Source organism: Somniosus microcephalus, chromosome 9 (genome assembly GCF_052327205.1).
Source record: "Somniosus microcephalus isolate GS21.2 chromosome 9, FLI_Smic_1.0, whole genome shotgun sequence".
NCBI classification, from domain to species: Eukaryota; Metazoa; Chordata; class Chondrichthyes; order Squaliformes; family Somniosidae; genus Somniosus; species Somniosus microcephalus.
The window spans coordinates 245,678,114-245,700,621 of NC_140995.1; the positions used below are offsets into that span (position 1 = coordinate 245,678,114).

Genomic DNA, 22,508 nt, shown 5'->3' on the forward strand with positions numbered 1-22,508 from the left:
AGGTATCTTCCATCTGGAGGTCCGCAGTACTGGATATGAGGCCAGACTGAGCTTGCTTACATAGGGGCCGGTATGGGCGGAGCCCTACACACAATACATTACAATATACAATACAATGGTGAGGAGACGGAACTGAGGTAAGGGAACTGAAACCTGAAACCAACCACAGTCACAGGCAGTGATGAATGGAATATTTCATCACAATCCGTTTCACAAGAATGAGTGCTGCAAAATGGCAGCCTTTTATAGTGCAGGTGAAGTGCCCTTTAATTTGCGCTCCCCGCGGCCCGCATCGGCTGAGCACCGTTCCACTCAACAGTCGCTAGGGACGCCAGGCGCACAATGGGCCGGCGCGACTGAAGTTCCAGTTGGGGGTGCACAAAGGGCGTTGCACGAGGAAATTACGTCATGATCTGCGCGCGCAGCTGAGCGCGTGCAAAGACTTTGCGCTGGCGCAAAATGTCTACTGAAGTTGGGGCGAGGCGCAGATCGCGCTGCGCCCGGGCGCTCAGCGCCTAGCGCTCGACATCTACTCCTCCTAAGGCGCTAACGGCTGGCGCAACCAACTGAATTTCTAGCCCAATATCTCCATTATCGTTGTATCATGCGACTACCAGGATGGTAAAAGGTGAACTAGATGTACTTTGATTCCTAATATCAAACTGCAAACACAGAGTCCACATGGCCTGATTATTACATATCTGTAGATCAGACCTGGCCTCTGTACAGATCCTGCGGTACAGTCCGACGGTTTGTCCAGATTCCCAGCTTTACGTAATCCTGGATGTTTTCCAGCTGTACTTCTCACAGAATGAACTCCATTGTCCTCCGCACAGACACAAGCAAACTATCTAACCCCGAGCCAACAGCTTACACTAACCACAGAGCTGCCCGAGGCCAATAAACTGCCTGGCACACCATTCATTCATCGCCCTGGGCTCCACACCTCTGCTCTGAGCCACATCCGTCTCCTTATCTGTGGTCGGGGAAAGATCATTCTTACACGGGTGTGTCAAAGAGCCCAAGGGCGCACGCTAGCAAAAAGCCCCAGTGTTCACCGTGCCTGGATTTCCACGGTCTGACCTCATTTTTGATGCTGCGATGTCTGGTGCAGCTCCACCCTCCCCCTGAGTGGTGTTGCTATTGGAGAGTCCTGACCTCTAACTTTGCTTGTGGCGGTGGGCATGAAGAGACTGAGCATCAGATCCAGGCCCCTCATACAACTGGAACCTATGTTGCGGTAGTGTGGGAAGAATCAGTCCCAGTGCTCAGTGGAACCGCCTCTGTCAAGAGAGAGAGAGAGCGAACAGACCCGGAGCCTGCTTATACATTATAAGGTATGGGGTTTGTTTCTGGTAGTTTAGCTTTTAAAAAAAAAGTATTATTCTGATTCTATTTTTCTAACAATGTACAGAAAACAATCGACAATTTTCAGTCTCTGAAATTCCTCGAGGTTTAAGATTTGCTCTGTTTGGATTGTGAAACTCGGAGTAGAAAATATATTTGGTTTTCCAGTTAAATATGTATTTTTAAGTGTGCCTTAAAATCTGCGGTAGCAACCTGTTGCAGGCTCAGGTCTGGCATGTAATGTATCTGGGAGTGAGGACCGTTACTCTACAGTTTGCAGCACTGCTAATTCCCTGTCTGGGTTTCAAACATCATCACCACTACAATTGCTACCTGGCTGGCTTAGCACTGTTGTTTTCAAATCGAGACTGATTGTCGGCCGTAGATTTTCACCAGCGATATAGTGGCCATTCTTCACACATTGAGAGAGCTGAGTCTATTGAGGCATTAAGCTGAGGCACTGTCTGCCTGCTGTAAGCGATGCAAAAGATGTCATGGCACTATTGGAAGAAGAACAGGGAGTTCTCCCAGTGTCCGGATCAACATTCTTCCCTCAATCAAAACCACCAGAAAGGAATGATCAGGTCATTCATCTCATTGCTGTCTGTGGGACCTCGCTGTGCGCAGATTGGCTGCCGCACTAGGTGTCAGTGCTGAGCACTCTCGCCTCTAAGTCAGAAGGTTTTGGGTTCAAGTCCCACTCCAGAGACTTGAACAAAAAATCTAGGCTGACACTCCAGTGCAGAAGAGTACTGAGATGGTGCTGCACTGTTGGAGGTGCCATCTTTTGGATGAGATGGTACACCGAAGCCCCGTCTGCTCTCTCAGGTGGGCGTAGAAGATCCTATGGCACTATTTTGAAGAGCGGGGGAGTTCTCCCCAGTGTCCTGGTCAATATTGATCGCTCAACCAACATCACTAAAACAGATTATCTTGTCATTATCTCATTGCTGTTTGAGGGAGCTTGCTGTGTGCAAAGTTGCAACTGCGTTTCCGACATTACATCAGTGATTACACTTCAAAAAAGATACTTAATTGATTGTAAAGCGCTTTGCGTTGTCCTGAGGTTATGAAAGCAGCTGGAGAAATGCAAGTTTTGTCTTTCTGTGCTGTGAATGAGACCCCAGTGGGTGTGCAGTGATCTGTCTCTATAACCCACAGGATTATGTGGTGAGTCAGACGCATACCTTCCCCTGGAAGTGAAATAAACACACCAGCTCCTGTCTGTGCTTTGTCTTCTTTCATTCAGCCTCACAAGAGAATGGCTCTCATGCAGTGCCTGCTGTGGGCTGCTCTTTGTGTAAGCCAGGCAGTGGCAGGTCGGTGCCCCGAGGAGTGCAGCTGTAGCCAGAAACCGCCCATCAATCGCACTGAGGTGGACTGTTACAAACAGGGACTGAAGGCAATGCCGACAAAGCTACCCGAGGATTCCTGGGTTCTGAGGATGGGTACGTATTGCCATCGGATCTCGCACCTAGTGGTTAATCTCACATGCAGGTAGGCTGGCTGATCTGTGGCACAGTGGGAGGGTTGCACAGTGGGAGGGTGTCACACAGTGGGTGGGTGGCGCAGTGGGAGGGTGACACACAGTGGGAGGGTGACACAGTGAGAGGGTGTCACACAGTGAGAGGGTGACACAGCGGGAGGGTGACACAGTGGGAGAGTGACACAGTGGGAGGGTGACACAGTGAGAGGGTGTCACACAGTGGGAGGGTGACACAGTGGGAGGGTGACACAGCGGGAGGGTGACACAGTGGGAGGGTGACACAGTGAGAGGGTGACACAGCGAGAGGGTGACACAGTGGGTGGGTGACACAGTGAGAGGGTGACACAGTGGGAGGGTGACACAGTGAGAGGGTGACACAGTGGGAGGGTGACACAGTGGGAGGGTGACACAGCGGGAGGGTGACACAGTGGGAGGGTGACACAGTGGGAGGGTGACACAGTGAGAGGGTGACACAGTGGGAGGGTGACACAGTGGGTGGGTGACACAGTGAGAGGGTGACACAGTGGGAGGGTGACACAGTGGGAGGGTGACACAGTGGGAGGGTGACACAGTGGGAGGGTGACACAGTGGGTGGGTGTCACAGCGGGAGGGTGACACAGTGAGAGGGTGACACAGCGAGAGGGTGACACAGCGGGAGGGTGACACAGTGGGAGGGTGACACAGTGGGAGGGTGACACAGTGGGAGGGTGACACAGCGGGAGGGTGACACAGTGAGAGGGTGACACAGTGGGAGGGTGACACAGTGGGAGGGTGACACAGTGGGTGGGTGTCACAGCGGGAGGGTGACACAGTGAGAGGGTGACACAGTGGGAGGGTGACACAGCGGGAGGGTGACACAGTGAGAGGGTGACACAGTGGGAGGGTGACACAGTGAGAGGGTGACACAGTGGGAGGGTGACACAGTGGGTGGGTGACACAGTGAGAGGGTGACACAGTGGGAGGGTGACACAGTGGGAGGGTGACACAGTGGGAGGGTGACACAGTGGGAGGGTGACACAGTGGGAGGGTGACACAGTGGGAGGGTGACACAGTGGGTGGGTGTCACAGCGGGAGGGTGACACAGTGAGAGGGTGACACAGCGAGAGGGTGACACAGCGGGAGGGTGACACAGTGGGAGGGTGACACAGTGGGAGGGTGACACAGTGGGAGGGTGACACAGCGGGAGGGTGACACAGTGAGAGGGTGACACAGTGGGAGGGTGACACAGTGGGAGGGTGACACAGTGGGAGGGTGACACAGCGGGAGGGTGACACAGTGAGAGGGTGACACAGCGGGAGGGTGACACAGTGGGAGGGTGACACAGCGGGAGGGTGACACAGTGGGAGGGTGACACAGCGGGAGGGTGACACAGTGAGAGGGTGACACAGTGGGAGGGTGACACAGTGGGAGGGTGACACAGTGAGAGGGTGACACAGCGGGAGTGTGACACAGTGGGAGGGTGACACAGAGGGAGGGTGACACAGTGAGAGGGTGACACAGTGGGAGGGTGACACAGTGGGAGGGTGACACAGTGAGAGGGTGACACAGCGGGAGGGTGACACAGTGAGAGGGTGACACAGTGGGAGGGTGACACAGTGGGAGGGTGACACAGTGAGAGGGTGACACAGCGGGAGGGTGACACAGTGAGAGGGTGACACAGTGGGAGGGTGACACAGTGGGTGGGTGTCACAGCGGGAGGGTGACACAGTGAGAGGGTGACACAGCGAGAGGGTGACACAGCGGGAGGGTGACACAGCGAGAGGGTGACACAGTGGGAGGGTGACACAGTGAGAGGGTGACACAGTGAGAGGGTGACACAGCGAGAGGGTGACACAGCGAGAGGGTGACACAGCGGGAGGGTGACACAGTGAGAGGGTGACACAGTGGGAGGGTGACACAGTGGGAGGGTGACACAGTGGGAGGGTGACACAGTGGGAGGGTGACACAGTGGGAGGGTGACACAGTGGGAGGGTGACACAGTGAGAGGGTGACACAGTGGGAGGGTGACACAGTGGGAGTGTGACACAGTGGGAGGGTGACACAGTGGGAGGGTGACACAGTGGGAGGGTGACACAGTGAGAGGGTGACACAGTGGGAGAGTGACACAGTGGGAGGGTGACACAGTGGGAGGGTGACACAGTGGGAGGGTGACACAGCGGGAGGGTGACACAGTGAGAGGGTGACACAGTGAGAGGGTGTCACACAGTGGGAGGGTGACACAGTGGGAGGGTGACACAGCGGGAGGGGGACACAGTGGGAGGGTGACACAGTGAGAGGGTGACACAGCGAGAGGGTGACACAGTGGGTGGGTGACACAGTGAGAGGGTGACACAGTGGGAGGGTGACACAGTGAGAGGGTGACACAGCGAGAGGGTGACACAGTGGGAGGGTGACACAGTGGGAGGGTGACACAGCGGGAGGGTGACACAGTGGGAGGGTGACACAGTGGGAGGGTGACACAGTGAGAGGGTGACACAGTGGGAGGGTGACACAGTGGGTGGGTGACACAGTGAGAGGGTGACACAGTGGGAGGGTGACACAGTGGGAGGGTGACACAGTGGGAGGGTGACACAGTGGGAGGGTGACACAGTGGGAGGGTGACACAGTGGGTGGGTGTCACAGCGGGAGGGTGACACAGTGAGAGGGTGACACAGCGAGAGGGTGACACAGCGGGAGGGTGACACAGTGGGAGGGTGACACAGTGGGAGGGTGACACAGTGGGAGGGTGACACAGCGGGAGGGTGACACAGTGAGAGGGTGACACAGTGGGAGGGTGACACAGTGGGAGGGTGACACAGTGGGTGGGTGTCACAGCGGGAGGGTGACACAGTGAGAGGGTGACACAGTGGGAGGGTGACACAGCGGGAGGGTGACACAGTGAGAGGGTGACACAGTGGGAGGGTGACACAGTGAGAGGGTGACACAGTGGGAGGGTGACACAGTGGGAGGGTGACACAGTGAGAGGGTGACACAGTGGGAGGGTGACACAGTGGGAGGGTGACACAGTGGGAGGGTGACACAGTGGGAGGGTGACACAGTGGGAGGGTGACACAGTGGGAGGGTGACACAGTGGGTGGGTGTCACAGCGGGAGGGTGACACAGTGAGAGGGTGACACAGCGAGAGGGTGACACAGCGGGAGGGTGACACAGTGGGAGGGTGACACAGTGGGAGGGTGACACAGTGGGAGGGTGACACTGCGGGAGGGTGACACAGTGAGAGGGTGACACAGTGGGAGGGTGACACAGTGGGAGGGTGACACAGTGGGAGGGTGACACAGTGAGAGGGTGACACAGCGGGAGGGTGACACAGTGAGAGGGTGACACAGTGGGAGGGTGACACAGTGGGAGGGTGACACAGCGGGAGGGTGACACAGTGAGAGGGTGACACAGCGGGAGGGTGACACAGTGGGAGGGTGACACAGCGGGAGGGTGACACAGTGGGAGGGTGACACAGCGGGAGGGTGACACAGTGAGAGGGTGACACAGTGGGAGGGTGACACAGTGGGAGGGTGACACAGTGAGAGGGTGACACAGCGGGAGTGTGACACAGTGGGAGGGTGACACAGAGGGAGGGTGACACAGTGAGAGGGTGACACAGTGGGAGGGTGACACAGTGGGAGGGTGACACAGTGAGAGGGTGACACAGCGGGAGGGTGACACAGTGAGAGGGTGACACAGTGGGAGGGTGACACAGTGGGAGGGTGACACAGTGAGAGGGTGACACAGCGGGAGGGTGACACAGTGAGAGGGTGACACAGTGGGAGGGTGACACAGTGGGTGGGTGTCACAGCGGGAGGGTGACACAGTGAGAGGGTGACACAGCGAGAGGGTGACACAGCGGGAGGGTGACACAGCGAGAGGGTGACACAGTGGGAGGGTGACACAGTGAGAGGGTGACACAGTGAGAGGGTGACACAGCGAGAGGGTGACACAGCGAGAGGGTGACACAGTGGGAGGGTGACACAGTGAGAGGGTGACACAGTGGGAGGGTGACACAGTGGGAGGGTGACACAGTGGGAGGGTGACACAGTGGGAGGGTGACACAGTGGGAGGGTGACACAGTGGGAGGGTGACACAGTGAGAGGGTGACACAGTGGGAGGGTGACACAGTGGGAGTGTGACACAGTGGGAGGGTGACACAGTGGGAGGGTGACACAGTGGGAGGGTGACACAGTGAGAGGGTGACACAGTGGGAGAGTGACACAGTGGGAGGGTGACACAGTGGGAGGGTGACACAGTGGGAGGGTGACACAGTGGGAGGGTGACACAGCGGGAGGGTGACACAGCGGGAGGGTGACACAGTGAGAGGGTGACACAGTGAGAGGGTGACACAGTGGGAGGGTGACACAGCGGGAGGGTGACACACTGAGAGGGTGACACAGTGGGAGGGTGACACAGTGGGAGGGTGACACAGTGGGAGGGTGACACAGCGGGAGGGTGACACAGCGGGAGGGTGACACAGTGGGAGGGTGACACAGCAGGAGGGTGACACAGTGGGAGGGTGGCACAGTGGGAGGGTGACACAGTGGGAGGGTGACACAGTGGGAGGGTGACACAGTGAGAGGGTGACACAGTGGGAGGGTGACACAGTGAGAGGGTGACACAGCGGGAGGGTGACACAGTGAGAGGGTGACACAGTGGGAGGGTGACACAGTGGGAGGGTGACACAGCGGGAGGGTGACACAGTGAGAGGGTGACACAGCGGGAGGGTGACACAGTGGGAGGGTGACACAGCGGGAGGGTGACACAGTGGGAGGGTGACACAGCGGGAGGGTGACACAGTGAGAGGGTGACACAGTGGGAGGGTGACACAGTGGGAGGGTGACACAGTGAGAGGGTGACACAGCGGGAGTGTGACACAGTGGGAGGGTGACACAGAGGGAGGGTGACACAGTGAGAGGGTGACACAGTGGGAGGGTGACACAGTGGGAGGGTGACACAGTGAGAGGGTGACACAGCGGGAGGGTGACACAGTGAGAGGGTGACACAGTGGGAGGGTGACACAGTGGGAGGGTGACACAGTGAGAGGGTGACACAGCGGGAGGGTGACACAGTGAGAGGGTGACACAGTGGGAGGGTGACACAGTGGGTGGGTGTCACAGCGGGAGGGTGACACAGTGAGAGGGTGACACAGCGAGAGGGTGACACAGCGGGAGGGTGACACAGCGAGAGGGTGACACAGTGGGAGGGTGACACAGTGAGAGGGTGACACAGTGAGAGGGTGACACAGCGAGAGGGTGACACAGCGAGAGGGTGACACAGTGGGAGGGTGACACAGTGAGAGGGTGACACAGTGGGAGGGTGACACAGTGGGAGGGTGACACAGTGGGAGGGTGACACAGTGGGAGGGTGACACAGTGGGAGGGTGACACAGTGGGAGGGTGACACAGTGAGAGGGTGACACAGTGGGAGGGTGACACAGTGGGAGTGTGACACAGTGGGAGGGTGACACAGTGGGAGGGTGACACAGTGGGAGGGTGACACAGTGAGAGGGTGACACAGTGGGAGAGTGACACAGTGGGAGGGTGACACAGTGGGAGGGTGACACAGCGGGAGGGTGACACAGCGGGAGGGTGACACAGTGAGAGGGTGACACAGTGAGAGGGTGACACAGTGGGAGGGTGACACAGCGGGAGGGTGACACACTGAGAGGGTGACACAGTGGGAGGGTGACACAGTGGGAGGGTGACACAGTGGGAGGGTGACACAGCGGGAGGGTGACACAGCGGGAGGGTGACACAGTGGGAGGGTGACACAGCAGGAGGGTGACACAGTGGGAGGGTGGCACAGTGGGAGGGTGACACAGTGGGAGGGTGACACAGTGGGAGGGTGACACAGTGAGAGGGTGACACAGTGAGAGGGTGACACAGCGAGAGGGTGACACAGCGGGAGGGTGACACAGTGGGAGGGTGACACAGTGGGAGGGTGACACAGTGGGAGGGTGACACAGTGGGAGTGTGACACAGTGGATGGGTGACACAGTGGGAGGGTGACACAGTGGGAGGGTGACACAGTGAGAGGGTGACACAGTGGGAGGGTGACACAGTGGGAGGGTGACACAGTGAGAGGGTGACACAGTGAGAGGGTGACACAGCGAGAGGGTGACACAGTGGGAGGGTGACACAGTGGGAGGGTGACACAGTGGGAGGGTGACACAGTGGGAGGGTGACACAGTGAGAGGGTGACACAGTGAGAGGGTGACACAGCGAGAGGGTGACACAGCGGGAGGGTGACACAGTGGGAGGGTGACACAGTGGGAGGGTGACACAGCAGGAGGGTGACACAGTGGGAGGGTGACACAGTGGGAGGGTGACACAGTGGGAGGGTGACACAGCGGGAGGGTGACACAGTGGGAGGGTGACACAGTGGGTGGGTGACACAGTGGGAGGGTGACACAGTGGGAGGGTGACACAGTGGGAGGGTGACACAGTGGGAGGGTGACACAGTGGGAGGGTGACACAGTGAGAGTGTGACACAGTGGGAGGGTGACACAGTGAGAGGGTGACACAGTGGGAGGGTGACACAGTGGGAGGGTGACACAGTGGGAGGGTGACACAGTGAGAGTGTGACACAGTGGGAGGGTGACACAGTGAGAGTGTGACACAGTGGGAGGGTGACACAGTGAGAGGGTGACACAGTGAGAGTGTGACACAGTGGGAGGGTGACACAGTGGGAGGGTGACACAGTGAGAGTGTGACACAGTGGGAGGGTGACACAGTGAGAGTGTGACACAGTGGGAGGGTGACACAGTGGGAGGGTGACACAGCGGGAGGGTGACACAGCGGGAGGGTGACACAGTGAGAGGGTGACACAGTGAGAGGGTGACACAGTGGGAGGGTGACACAGCGGGAGGGTGACACACTGAGAGGGTGACACAGTGGGAGGGTGACACAGTGGGAGGGTGACACAGTGGGAGGGTGACACAGCGGGAGGGTGACACAGCGGGAGGGTGACACAGTGGGAGGGTGACACAGCAGGAGGGTGACACAGTGGGAGGGTGGCACAGTGGGAGGGTGACACAGTGGGAGGGTGACACAGTGGGAGGGTGACACAGTGAGAGGGTGACACAGTGAGAGGGTGACACAGCGAGAGGGTGACACAGCGGGAGGGTGACACAGTGGGAGGGTGACACAGTGGGAGGGTGACACAGTGGGAGGGTGACACAGTGGGAGTGTGACACAGTGGATGGGTGACACAGTGGGAGGGTGACACAGTGGGAGGGTGACACAGTGAGAGGGTGACACAGTGGGAGGGTGACACAGTGGGAGGGTGACACAGTGAGAGGGTGACACAGTGAGAGGGTGACACAGCGAGAGGGTGACACAGTGGGAGGGTGACACAGTGGGAGGGTGACACAGTGGGAGGGTGACACAGTGGGAGGGTGACACAGTGAGAGGGTGACACAGTGAGAGCGTGACACAGCGAGAGGGTGACACAGCGGGAGGGTGACACAGTGGGAGGGTGACACAGTGGGAGGGTGACACAGCAGGAGGGTGACACAGTGGGAGGGTGACACAGTGGGAGGGTGACACAGTGGGAGGGTGACACAGCGGGAGGGTGACACAGTGGGAGGGTGACACAGTGGGTGGGTGACACAGTGGGAGGGTGACACAGTGGGAGGGTGACACAGTGGGAGGGTGACACAGTGGGAGGGTGACACAGTGGGAGGGTGACACAGTGAGAGTGTGACACAGTGGGAGGGTGACACAGTGAGAGGGTGACACAGTGGGAGGGTGACACAGTGGGAGGGTGACACAGTGGGAGGGTGACACAGCGGGAGGGTGACACAGTGAGAGGGTGACACAGTGGGAGGGTGACACAGTGAGAGGGTGACACAGTGGGAGGGTGACACAGTGAGAGTGTGACACAGTGGGAGGGTGACACAGTGAGAGGGTGACACAGCGGGAGGGTGACACAGCGGGAGGGTGACACAGTGGGAGGGTGACACAGTGAGAGTGTGACACAGTGGGAGGGTGACACAGTGAGAGTGTGACACAGTGAGAGTGTGACACAGTGGGAGGGTGACACAGTGAGAGTGTGACACAGTGGGAGGGTGACACAGTGGGAGGGTGACACAGCGGGAGGGTGACACAGCGGGAGGGTGACACAGTGGGAGGGTGACACAGTGAGAGTGTGACACAGTGGGAGGGTGACACAGTGGGAGGGTGACACAGTGAGAGTGTGACACAGTGGGAGGGTGACACAGTGAGAGTGTGACACAGTGGGAGGGTGACACAGTGGGAGGGTGACACAGCGGGAGGGTGACACAGCGGGAGGGTGACACAGTGAGAGGGTGACACAGTGAGAGGGTGACACAGTGGGAGGGTGACACAGCGGGAGGGTGACACACTGAGAGGGTGACACAGTGGGAGGGTGACACAGTGGGAGGGTGACACAGTGAGAGTGTGACACAGTGGGAGGGTGACACAGTGAGAGGGTGACACAGCGGGAGGGTGACACAGCGGGAGGGTGACACAGTGGGAGGGTGACACAGTGAGAGTGTGACACAGTGGGAGGGTGACACAGTGAGAGTGTGACACAGTGAGAGTGTGACACAGCGGGAGGGTGACACAGTGAGAGTGTGACACAGTGGGAGGGTGACACAGCGGGAGGGTGACACACTGAGAGGGTGACACAGTGGGAGGGTGACACAGTGGGAGGGTGACACAGTGGGAGGGTGACACAGTGAGAGGGTGACACAGTGAGAGGGTGACACAGTGAGAGGGTGACACAGTGGGAGGGTGACACAGTGAGAGGGTGACACAGTGGGAGGGTGACACAGTGGGAGGGTGACACAGTGGGAGGGTGACACAGCGGGTGGGTGACACAGTGAGAGGGTGACACAGTGGGAGGGTGACACAGTGGGAGGGTGACACAGTGGGAGGGTGACACAGTGGGAGGGTGACACAGCGGGAGGGTGACACAGTGGGAGGGTGACACAGTGGGAGGGTGACACAGTGGGAGAGTGACACAGTGAGAGGGTGACACAGTGAGAGGGTGACACAGTGAGAGGGTGACACAGTGGGAGGGTGACACATTGGGAGGGTGACACAGTGGGAGGGTGACACAGTGGGAGGGTGACACAGTGGGAGGGTGACACAGTGGGAGTGTGACACAGTGGGAGGGTGACACAGTGGGAGGGTGACACAGCGGGAGGGTGACACAGTGGGAGGGTGACACAGTGGGAGGGTGACACAGTGGGAGGGTGACACAGTGGGAGGGTGACACAGTGAGAGGGTGACACAGTGGGAGGGTGACACAGCGGGAGGGTGACACAGTGAGAGTGTGACACAGTGGGAGGGTGACACAGTGAGAGTGTGACACAGTGGGAGGGTGACACAGTGGGAGGGTGACACAGTGGGAGGGTGACACAGTGAGAGGGTGACACAGTGGGAGGGTGACACAGTGAGAGGGTGACACAGTGAGAGGGTGACACAGTGGGAGGGTGACACAGTGGGAGGGTGACACAGTGGGAGGGTGACACAGTGGGAGGGTGACACAGTGGGAGGGTGACACAGTGGGAGGGTGACACAGCGGGGGGGTGACACAGTGGGAGGGTGACACAGTAAGAGGGTGACACAGTGAGAGGGTGACACAGTGAGAGGGTGACACAGTGGGAGGGTGACACAGTGAGAGTGTGACACAGTGGGAGGGTGACACAGTGGGAGGGTGACACAGCGGGAGGGTGACACAGCGGGAGGGTGACACAGTGGGAGGGTGACACAGTGAGAGTGTGACACAGTGGGAGGGTGACACAGTGAGAGTGTGACACAGTGAGAGTGTGACACAGTGGGAGGGTGACACAGTGAGAGTGTGACACAGTGGGAGGGTGACACAGTGGGAGGGTGACACAGCGGGAGGGTGACACAGCGGGAGGGTGACACAGTGGGAGGGTGACACAGTGAGAGTGTGACACAGTGGGAGGGTGACACAGTGGGAGGGTGACACAGTGAGAGTGTGACACAGTGGGAGGGTGACACAGTGAGAGTGTGACACAGTGGGAGGGTGACACAGTGGGAGGGTGACACAGCGGGAGGGTGACACAGCGGGAGGGTGACACAGTGAGAGGGTGACACAGTGAGAGGGTGACACAGTGGGAGGGTGACACAGCGGGAGGGTGACACACTGAGAGGGTGACACAGTGGGAGGGTGACACAGTGGGAGGGTGACACAGTGGGAGGGTGACACAGCGGGAGGGTGACACAGCGGGAGGGTGACACAGTGGGAGGGTGACACAGCAGGAGGGTGACACAGTGGGAGGGTGGCACAGTGGGAGGGTGACACAGTGGGAGGGTGACACAGTGGGAGGGTGACACAGTGAGAGGGTGACACAGTGAGAGGGTGACACAGCGAGAGGGTGACACAGCGGGAGGGTGACACAGTGGGAGGGTGACACAGTGGGAGGGTGACAGAGTGGGAGGGTGACACAGTGGGAGTGTGACACAGTGGATGGGTGACACAGTGGGAGGGTGACACAGTGGGAGGGTGACACAGTGAGAGGGTGACACAGTGGGAGGGTGACACAGTGGGAGGGTGACACAGTGAGAGGGTGACACAGTGAGAGGGTGACACAGCGAGAGGGTGACACAGTGGGAGGGTGACACAGTGGGAGGGTGACACAGTGGGAGGGTGACACAGTGGGAGGGTGACACAGTGAGAGGGTGACACAGTGAGAGGGTGACACAGCGAGAGGGTGACACAGCGGGAGGGTGACACAGTGGGAGGGTGACACAGTGGGAGGGTGACACAGCAGGAGGGTGACACAGTGGGAGGGTGACACAGTGGGAGGGTGACACAGTGGGAGGGTGACACAGCGGGAGGGTGACACAGTGGGAGGGTGACACAGTGGGTGGGTGACACAGTGGGAGGGTGACACAGTGGGAGGGTGACACAGTGGGAGGGTGACACAGTGGGAGGGTGACACAGTGGGAGGGTGACACAGTGAGAGTGTGACACAGTGGGAGGGTGACACAGTGAGAGGGTGACACAGTGGGAGGGTGACACAGTGGGAGGGTGACACAGTGGGAGGGTGACACAGCGGGAGGGTGACACAGTGAGAGGGTGACACAGTGGGAGGGTGACACAGTGAGAGGGTGACACAGTGGGAGGGTGACACAGTGAGAGTGTGACACAGTGGGAGGGTGACACAGTGAGAGGGTGACACAGCGGGAGGGTGACACAGCGGGAGGGTGACACAGTGGGAGGGTGACACAGTGAGAGTGTGACACAGTGGGAGGGTGACACAGTGAGAGTGTGACACAGTGAGAGTGTGACACAGTGGGAGGGTGACACAGTGAGAGTGTGACACAGTGGGAGGGTGACACAGTGGGAGGGTGACACAGCGGGAGGGTGACACAGCGGGAGGGTGACACAGTGGGAGGGTGACACAGTGAGAGTGTGACACAGTGGGAGGGTGACACAGTGGGAGGGTGACACAGTGAGAGTGTGACACAGTGGGAGGGTGACACAGTGAGAGTGTGACACAGTGGGAGGGTGACACAGTGAGAGTGTGACACAGTGGGAGGGTGACACAGTGGGAGGGTGACACAGCGGGAGGGTGACACAGCGGGAGGGTGACACAGTGAGAGGGTGACACAGTGAGAGGGTGACACAGTGGGAGGGTGACACAGCGGGAGGGTGACACACTGAGAGGGTGACACAGTGGGAGGGTGACACAGTGGGAGGGTGACACAGTGGGAGGGTGACACAGCGGGAGGGTGACACAGCGGGAGGGTGACACAGTGGGAGGGTGACACAGCAGGAGGGTGACACAGTGGGAGGGTGGCACAGTGGGAGGGTGACACAGTGGGAGGGTGACACAGTGGGAGGGTGACACAGTGAGAGGGTGACACAGTGAGAGGGTGACACAGCGAGAGGGTGACACAGCGGGAGGGTGACACAGTGGGAGGGTGACACAGTGGGAGGGTGACACAGTGGGAGGGTGACACAGTGGGAGTGTGACACAGTGGATGGGTGACACAGTGGGAGGGTGACACAGTGGGAGGGTGACACAGTGAGAGGGTGACACAGTGGGAGGGTGACACAGTGGGAGGGTGACACAGTGAGAGGGTGACACAGTGAGAGGGTGACACAGCGAGAGGGTGACACAGTGGGAGGGTGACACAGTGGGAGGGTGACACAGTGGGAGGGTGACACAGTGGGAGGGTGACACAGTGAGAGGGTGACACAGTGAGAGGGTGACACAGCGAGAGGGTGACACAGCGGGAGGGTGACACAGTGGGAGGGTGACACAGTGGGAGGGTGACACAGCAGGAGGGTGACACAGTGGGAGGGTGACACAGTGGGAGGGTGACACAGTGGGAGGGTGACACAGCGGGAGGGTGACACAGTGGGAGGGTGACACAGTGGGTGGGTGACACAGTGGGAGGGTGACACAGTGGGAGGGTGACACAGTGGGAGGGTGACACAGTGGGAGGGTGACACAGTGGGAGGGTGACACAGTGAGAGTGTGACACAGTGGGAGGGTGACACAGTGAGAGGGTGACACAGTGGGAGGGTGACACAGTGGGAGGGTGACACAGTGGGAGGGTGACACAGCGGGAGGGTGACACAGTGAGAGGGTGACACAGTGGGAGGGTGACACAGTGAGAGGGTGACACAGTGGGAGGGTGACACAGTGAGAGTGTGACACAGTGGGAGGGTGACACAGTGAGAGGGTGACACAGCGGGAGGGTGACACAGCGGGAGGGTGACACAGTGGGAGGGTGACACAGTGAGAGTGTGACACAGTGGGAGGGTGACACAGTGAGAGTGTGACACAGTGAGAGTGTGACACAGTGGGAGGGTGACACAGTGAGAGTGTGACACAGTGGGAGGGTGACACAGTGGGAGGGTGACACAGCGGGAGGGTGACACAGCGGGAGGGTGACACAGTGGGAGGGTGACACAGTGAGAGTGTGACACAGTGGGAGGGTGACACAGTGGGAGGGTGACACAGTGAGAGTGTGACACAGTGGGAGGGTGACACAGCGGGAGGGTGACACACTGAGAGGGTGACACAGTGGGAGGGTGACACAGTGGGAGGGTGACACAGTGAGAGTGTGACACAGTGGGAGGGTGACACAGTGAGAGGGTGACACAGCGGGAGGGTGACACAGCGGGAGGGTGACACAGTGGGAGGGTGACACAGTGAGAGTGTGACACAGTGGGAGGGTGACACAGTGAGAGTGTGACACAGTGAGAGTGTGACACAGCGGGAGGGTGACACAGTGAGAGTGTGACACAGTGGGAGGGTGACACAGCGGGAGGGTGACACACTGAGAGGGTGACACAGTGGGAGGGTGACACAGTGGGAGGGTGACACAGTGGGAGGGTGACACAGTGAGAGGGTGACACAGTGAGAGGGTGACACAGTGAGAGGGTGACACAGTGGGAGGGTGACACAGTGAGAGGGTGACACAGTGGGAGGGTGACACAGTGGGAGGGTGACACAGTGGGAGGGTGACACAGCGGGTGGGTGACACAGTGAGAGGGTGACACAGTGGGAGGGTGACACAGTGGGAGGGTGACACAGTGGGAGGGTGACACAGCGGGAGGGTGACACAGTGGGAGGGTGACACAGTGGGAGGGTGACACAGTGGGAGAGTGACACAGTGAGAGGGTGACACAGTGAGAGGGTGACACAGTGAGAGGGTGACACAGTGGGAGGGTGACACATTGGGAGGGTGACACAGTGGGAGGGTGACACAGTGGGAGGGTGACACAGTGGGAGGGTGACACAGTGGGAGTGTGACACAGTGGGAGGGTGACACAGTGGGAGGGTGACACAGCGGGAGGGTGACACAGTGGGAGGGTGACACAGTGGGAGGGTGACACAGTGGGAGGGTGACACAGTGGGAGGGTGACACAGTGAGAGGGTGACACAGTGGGAGGGTGACACAGCGGGAGGGTGACACAGTGAGAGTGTGACACAGTGGGAGGGTGACACAGTGAGAGTGTGACACAGTGGGAGGGTGACACAGTGGGAGGGTGACACAGTGGGAGGGTGACACAGTGAGAGGGTGACACAGTGGGAGGGTGACACAGTGAGAGGGTGACACAGTGAGAGGGTGACACAGTGGGAGGGTGACACAGTGGGAGGGTGACACAGTGGGAGGGTGACACAGTGGGAGGGTGACACAGTGGGAGGGTGACACAGTGGGAGGGTGACACAGCGGGGGGGTGACACAGTGGGAGGGTGACACAGTAAGAGGGTGACACAGTGAGAGGGTGACACAGTGAGAGGGTGACACAGTGGGAGGGTGACACAGTGAGAGTGTGACACAGTGGGAGGGTGACACAGTGGGAGGGTGACACAGCGGGAGGGTGACACAGCGGGAGGGTGACACAGTGGGAGGGTGACACAGTGAGAGTGTGACACAGTGGGAGGGTGACACAGTGAGAGTGTGACACAGTGAGAGTGTGACACAGTGGGAGGGTGACACAGTGAGAGTGTGACACAGTGGGAGGGTGACACAGTGGGAGGGTGACACAGCGGGAGGGTGACACAGCGGGAGGGTGACACAGTGGGAGGGTGACACAGTGAGAGTGTGACACAGTGGGAGGGTGACACAGTGGGAGGGTGACACAGTGAGAGTGTGACACAGTGGGAGGGTGACACAGTGAGAGTGTGACACAGTGGGAGGGTGACACAGTGGGAGGGTGACACAGCGGGAGGGTGACACAGCGGGAGGGTGACACAGTGAGAGGGTGACACAGTGAGAGGGTGACACAGTGGGAGGGTGACACAGCGGGAGGGTGACACACTGAGAGGGTGACACAGTGGGAGGGTGACACAGTGGGAGGGTGACACAGTGGGAGGGTGACACAGCGGGAGGGTGACACAGCGGGAGGGTGACACAGTGGGAGGGTGACACAGCAGGAGGGTGACACAGTGGGAGGGTGGCACAGTGGGAGGGTGACACAGTGGGAGGGTGACACAGTGGGAGGGTGACACAGTGAGAGGGTGACACAGTGAGAGGGTGACACAGCGAGAGGGTGACACAGCGGGAGGGTGACACAGTGGGAGGGTGACACAGTGGGAGGGTGACAGAGTGGGAGGGTGACACAGTGGGAGTGTGACACAGTGGATGGGTGACACAGTGGGAGGGTGACACAGTGGGAGTGTGACACAGTGAGAGGGTGACACAGTGGGAGGGTGACACAGTGGGAGGGTGACACAGTGAGAGGGTGACACAGTGAGAGGGTGACACAGCGAGAGGGTGACACAGTGGGAGGGTGACACAGTGGGAGGGTGACACAGTGGGAGGGTGACACAGTGGGAGGGTGACACAGTGAGAGGGTGACACAGTGAGAGGGTGACACAGCGAGAGGGTGACACAGCGGGAGGGTGACACAGTGGGAGGGTGACACAGTGGGAGGGTGACACAGCAGGAGGGTGACACAGTGGGAGGGTGACACAGTGGGAGGGTGACACAGTGGGAGGGTGACACAGCGGGAGGGTGACACAGTGGGAGGGTGACACAGTGGGTGGGTGACACAGTGGGAGGGTGACACAGTGGGAGGGTGACACAGTGGGAGGGTGACACAGTGGGAGGGTGACACAGTGGGAGGGTGACACAGTGAGAGTGTGACACAGTGGGAGGGTGACACAGTGAGAGGGTGACACAGTGGGAGGGTGACACAGTGGGAGGGTGACACAGTGGGAGGGTGACACAGCGGGAGGGTGACACAGTGAGAGGGTGACACAGTGGGAGGGTGACACAGTGAGAGGGTGACACAGTGGGAGGGTGACACAGTGAGAGTGTGACACAGTGGGAGGGTGACACAGTGAGAGGGTGACACAGCGGGAGGGTGACACAGCGGGAGGGTGACACAGTGGGAGGGTGACACAGTGAGAGTGTGACACAGTGGGAGGGTGACACAGTGAGAGTGTGACACAGTGAGAGTGTGACACAGTGGGAGGGTGACACAGTGAGAGTGTGACACAGTGGGAGGGTGACACAGTGGGAGGGTGACACAGCGGGAGGGTGACACAGCGGGAGGGTGACACAGTGGGAGGGTGACACAGTGAGAGTGTGACACAGTGGGAGGGTGACACAGTGGGAGGGTGACACAGTGAGAGTGTGACACAGTGGGAGGGTGACACAGTGAGAGTGTGACACAGTGGGAGGGTGACACAGTGAGAGTGTGACACAGTGGGAGGGTGACACAGTGGGAGGGTGACACAGCGGGAGGGTGACACAGCGGGAGGGTGACACAGTGAGAGGGTGACACAGTGAGAGGGTGACACAGTGGGAGGGTGACACAGCGGGAGGGTGACACACTGAGAGGGTGACACAGTGGGAGGGTGACACAGTGGGAGGGTGACACAGTGGGAGGGTGACACAGCGGGAGGGTGACACAGCGGGAGGGTGACACAGTGGGAGGGTGACACAGCAGGAGGGTGACACAGTGGGAGGGTGGCACAGTGGGAGGGTGACACAGTGGGAGGGTGACACAGTGGGAGGGTGACACAGTGAGAGGGTGACACAGTGAGAGGGTGACACAGCGAGAGGGTGACACAGCGGGAGGGTGACACAGTGGGAGGGTGACACAGTGGGAGGGTGACACAGTGGGAGGGTGACACAGTGGGAGTGTGACACAGTGGATGGGTGACACAGTGGGAGGGTGACACAGTGGGAGGGTGACACAGTGAGAGGGTGACACAGTGGGAGGGTGACACAGTGGGAGGGTGACACAGTGAGAGGGTGACACAGTGAGAGGGTGACACAGCGAGAGGGTGACACAGTGGGAGGGTGACACAGTGGGAGGGTGACACAGTGGGAGGGTGACACAGTGGGAGGGTGACACAGTGAGAGGGTGACACAGTGAGAGGGTGACACAGCGAGAGGGTGACACAGCGGGAGGGTGACACAGTGGGAGGGTGACACAGTGGGAGGGTGACACAGCAGGAGGGTGACACAGTGGGAGGGTGACACAGTGGGAGGGTGACACAGTGGGAGGGTGACACAGCGGGAGGGTGACACAGTGGGAGGGTGACACAGTGGGTGGGTGACACAGTGGGAGGGTGACACAGTGGGAGGGTGACACAGTGGGAGGGTGACACAGTGGGAGGGTGACACAGTGGGAGGGTGACACAGTGAGAGTGTGACACAGTGGGAGGGTGACACAGTGAGAGGGTGACACAGTGGGAGGGTGACACAGTGGGAGGGTGACACAGTGGGAGGGTGACACAGCGGGAGGGTGACACAGTGAGAGGGTGACACAGTGGGAGGGTGACACAGTGAGAGGGTGACACAGTGGGAGGGTGACACAGTGAGAGTGTGACACAGTGGGAGGGTGACACAGTGAGAGGGTGACACAGCGGGAGGGTGACACAGCGGGAGGGTGACACAGTGGGAGGGTGACACAGTGAGAGTGTGACACAGTGGGAGGGTGACACAGTGAGAGTGTGACACAGTGAGAGTGTGACACAGTGGGAGGGTGACACAGTGAGAGTGTGACACAGTGGGAGGGTGACACAGTGGGAGGGTGACACAGCGGGAGGGTGACACAGCGGGAGGGTGACACAGTGGGAGGGTGACACAGTGAGAGTGTGACACAGTGGGAGGGTGACACAGTGGGAGGGTGACACAGTGAGAGTGTGACACAGTGGGAGGGTGACACAGTGAGAGTGTGACACAGTGGGAGGGTGACACAGTGGGAGGGTGACACAGCGGGAGGGTGACACAGCGGGAGGGTGACACAGTGAGAGGGTGACACAGTGAGAGGGTGACACAGTGGGAGGGTGACACAGCGGGAGGGTGACACACTGAGAGGGTGACACAGTGGGAGGGTGACACAGTGGGAGGGTGACACAGTGAGAGTGTGACACAGTGGGAGGGTGACACAGTGAGAGGGTGACACAGCGGGAGGGTGACACAGCGGGAGGGTGACACAGTGGGAGGGTGACACAGTGAGAGTGTGACACAGTGGGAGGGTGACACAGTGAGAGTGTGACACAGTGAGAGTGTGACACAGCGGGAGGGTGACACAGTGAGAGTGTGACACAGTGGGAGGGTGACACAGCGGGAGGGTGACACACTGAGAGGGTGACACAGTGGGAGGGTGACACAGTGGGAGGGTGACACAGTGGGAGGGTGACACAGTGAGAGGGTGACACAGTGAGAGGGTGACACAGTGAGAGGGTGACACAGTGGGAGGGTGACACAGTGAGAGGGTGACACAGTGGGAGGGTGACACAGTGGGAGGGTGACACAGTGGGAGGGTGACACAGCGGGTGGGTGACACAGTGAGAGGGTGACACAGTGGGAGGGTGACACAGTGGGAGGGTGACACAGTGGGAGGGTGACACAGTGGGAGGGTGACACAGCGGGAGGGTGACACAGTGGGAGGGTGACACAGTGGGAGGGTGACACAGTGGGAGAGTGACACAGTGAGAGGGTGACACAGTGAGAGGGTGACACAGTGAGAGGGTGACACAGTGGGAGGGTGACACATTGGGAGGGTGACACAGTGGGAGGGTGACACAGTGGGAGGGTGACACAGTGGGAGGGTGACACAGTGGGAGTGTGACACAGTGGGAGGGTGACACAGTGGGAGGGTGACACAGCGGGAGGGTGACACAGTGGGAGGGTGACACAGTGGGAGGGTGACACAGTGGGAGGGTGACACAGTGGGAGGGTGACACAGTGAGACGGTGACACAGTGGGAGGGTGACACAGCGGGAGGGTGACACAGTGAGAGTGTGACACAGTGGGAGGGTGACACAGTGAGAGTGTGACACAGTGGGAGGGTGACACAGTGGGAGGGTGACACAGTGGGAGGGTGACACAGTGAGAGGGTGACACAGTGGGAGGGTGACACAGTGAGAGGGTGACACAGTGAGAGGGTGACACAGTGGGAGGGTGACACAGTGGGAGGGTGACACAGTGGGAGGGTGACACAGTGGGAGGGTGACACAGTGGGAGGGTGACACAGTGGGAGGGTGACACAGCGGGGGGGTGACACAGTGGGAGGGTGACACAGTAAGAGGGTGACACAGTGAGAGGGTGACACAGTGCGAGGGTGACACAGTGGGAGGGTGACACAGTGAGAGTGTGACACAGTGGGAGGGTGACACAGTGGGAGGGTGACACAGCGGGAGGGTGACACAGCGGGAGGGTGACACAGTGGGAGGGTGACACAGTGAGAGTGTGACACAGTGGGAGGGTGACACAGTGAGAGTGTGACACAGTGAGAGTGTGACACAGTGGGAGGGTGACACAGTGAGAGTGTGACACAGTGGGAGGGTGACACAGTGGGAGGGTGACACAGCGGGAGGGTGACACAGCGGGAGGGTGACACAGTGGGAGGGTGACACAGTGAGAGTGTGACACAGTGGGAGGGTGACACAGTGGGAGGGTGACACAGTGAGAGTGTGACACAGTGGGAGGGTGACACAGTGAGAGTGTGACACAGTGGGAGGGTGACACAGTGGGAGGGTGACACAGCGGGAGGGTGACACAGCGGGAGGGTGACACAGTGAGAGGGTGACACAGTGAGAGGGTGACACAGTGGGAGGGTGACACAGCGGGAGGGTGACACACTGAGAGGGTGACACAGTGGGAGGGTGACACAGTGGGAGGGTGACACAGTGGGAGGGTGACACAGCGGGAGGGTGACACAGCGGGAGGGTGACACAGTGGGAGGGTGACACAGCAGGAGGGTGACA

General features: G+C 59.7%; 1 protein-coding gene across 1 annotated transcript in view; it reads left to right on the forward strand.

Annotated features, from left to right (window-relative positions):
* The first annotated feature begins 882 nt into the window (after nt 1–882).
* Nucleotides 883–22,508, forward strand: part of LOC147113189 (uncharacterized) — a 44,934-nt gene continuing 23,308 nt past the window's right edge. The window contains exons 1-2 of the mRNA XM_085996268.1: nt 883–1,337; nt 2,597–2,795. Coding sequence (XP_085852394.1) covers nt 2,609–2,795 — 187 coding nt within the window. The 5' untranslated portion in view covers nt 883–1,337; nt 2,597–2,608. The remainder of the gene's footprint in view (nt 1,338–2,596; nt 2,796–22,508) is intronic.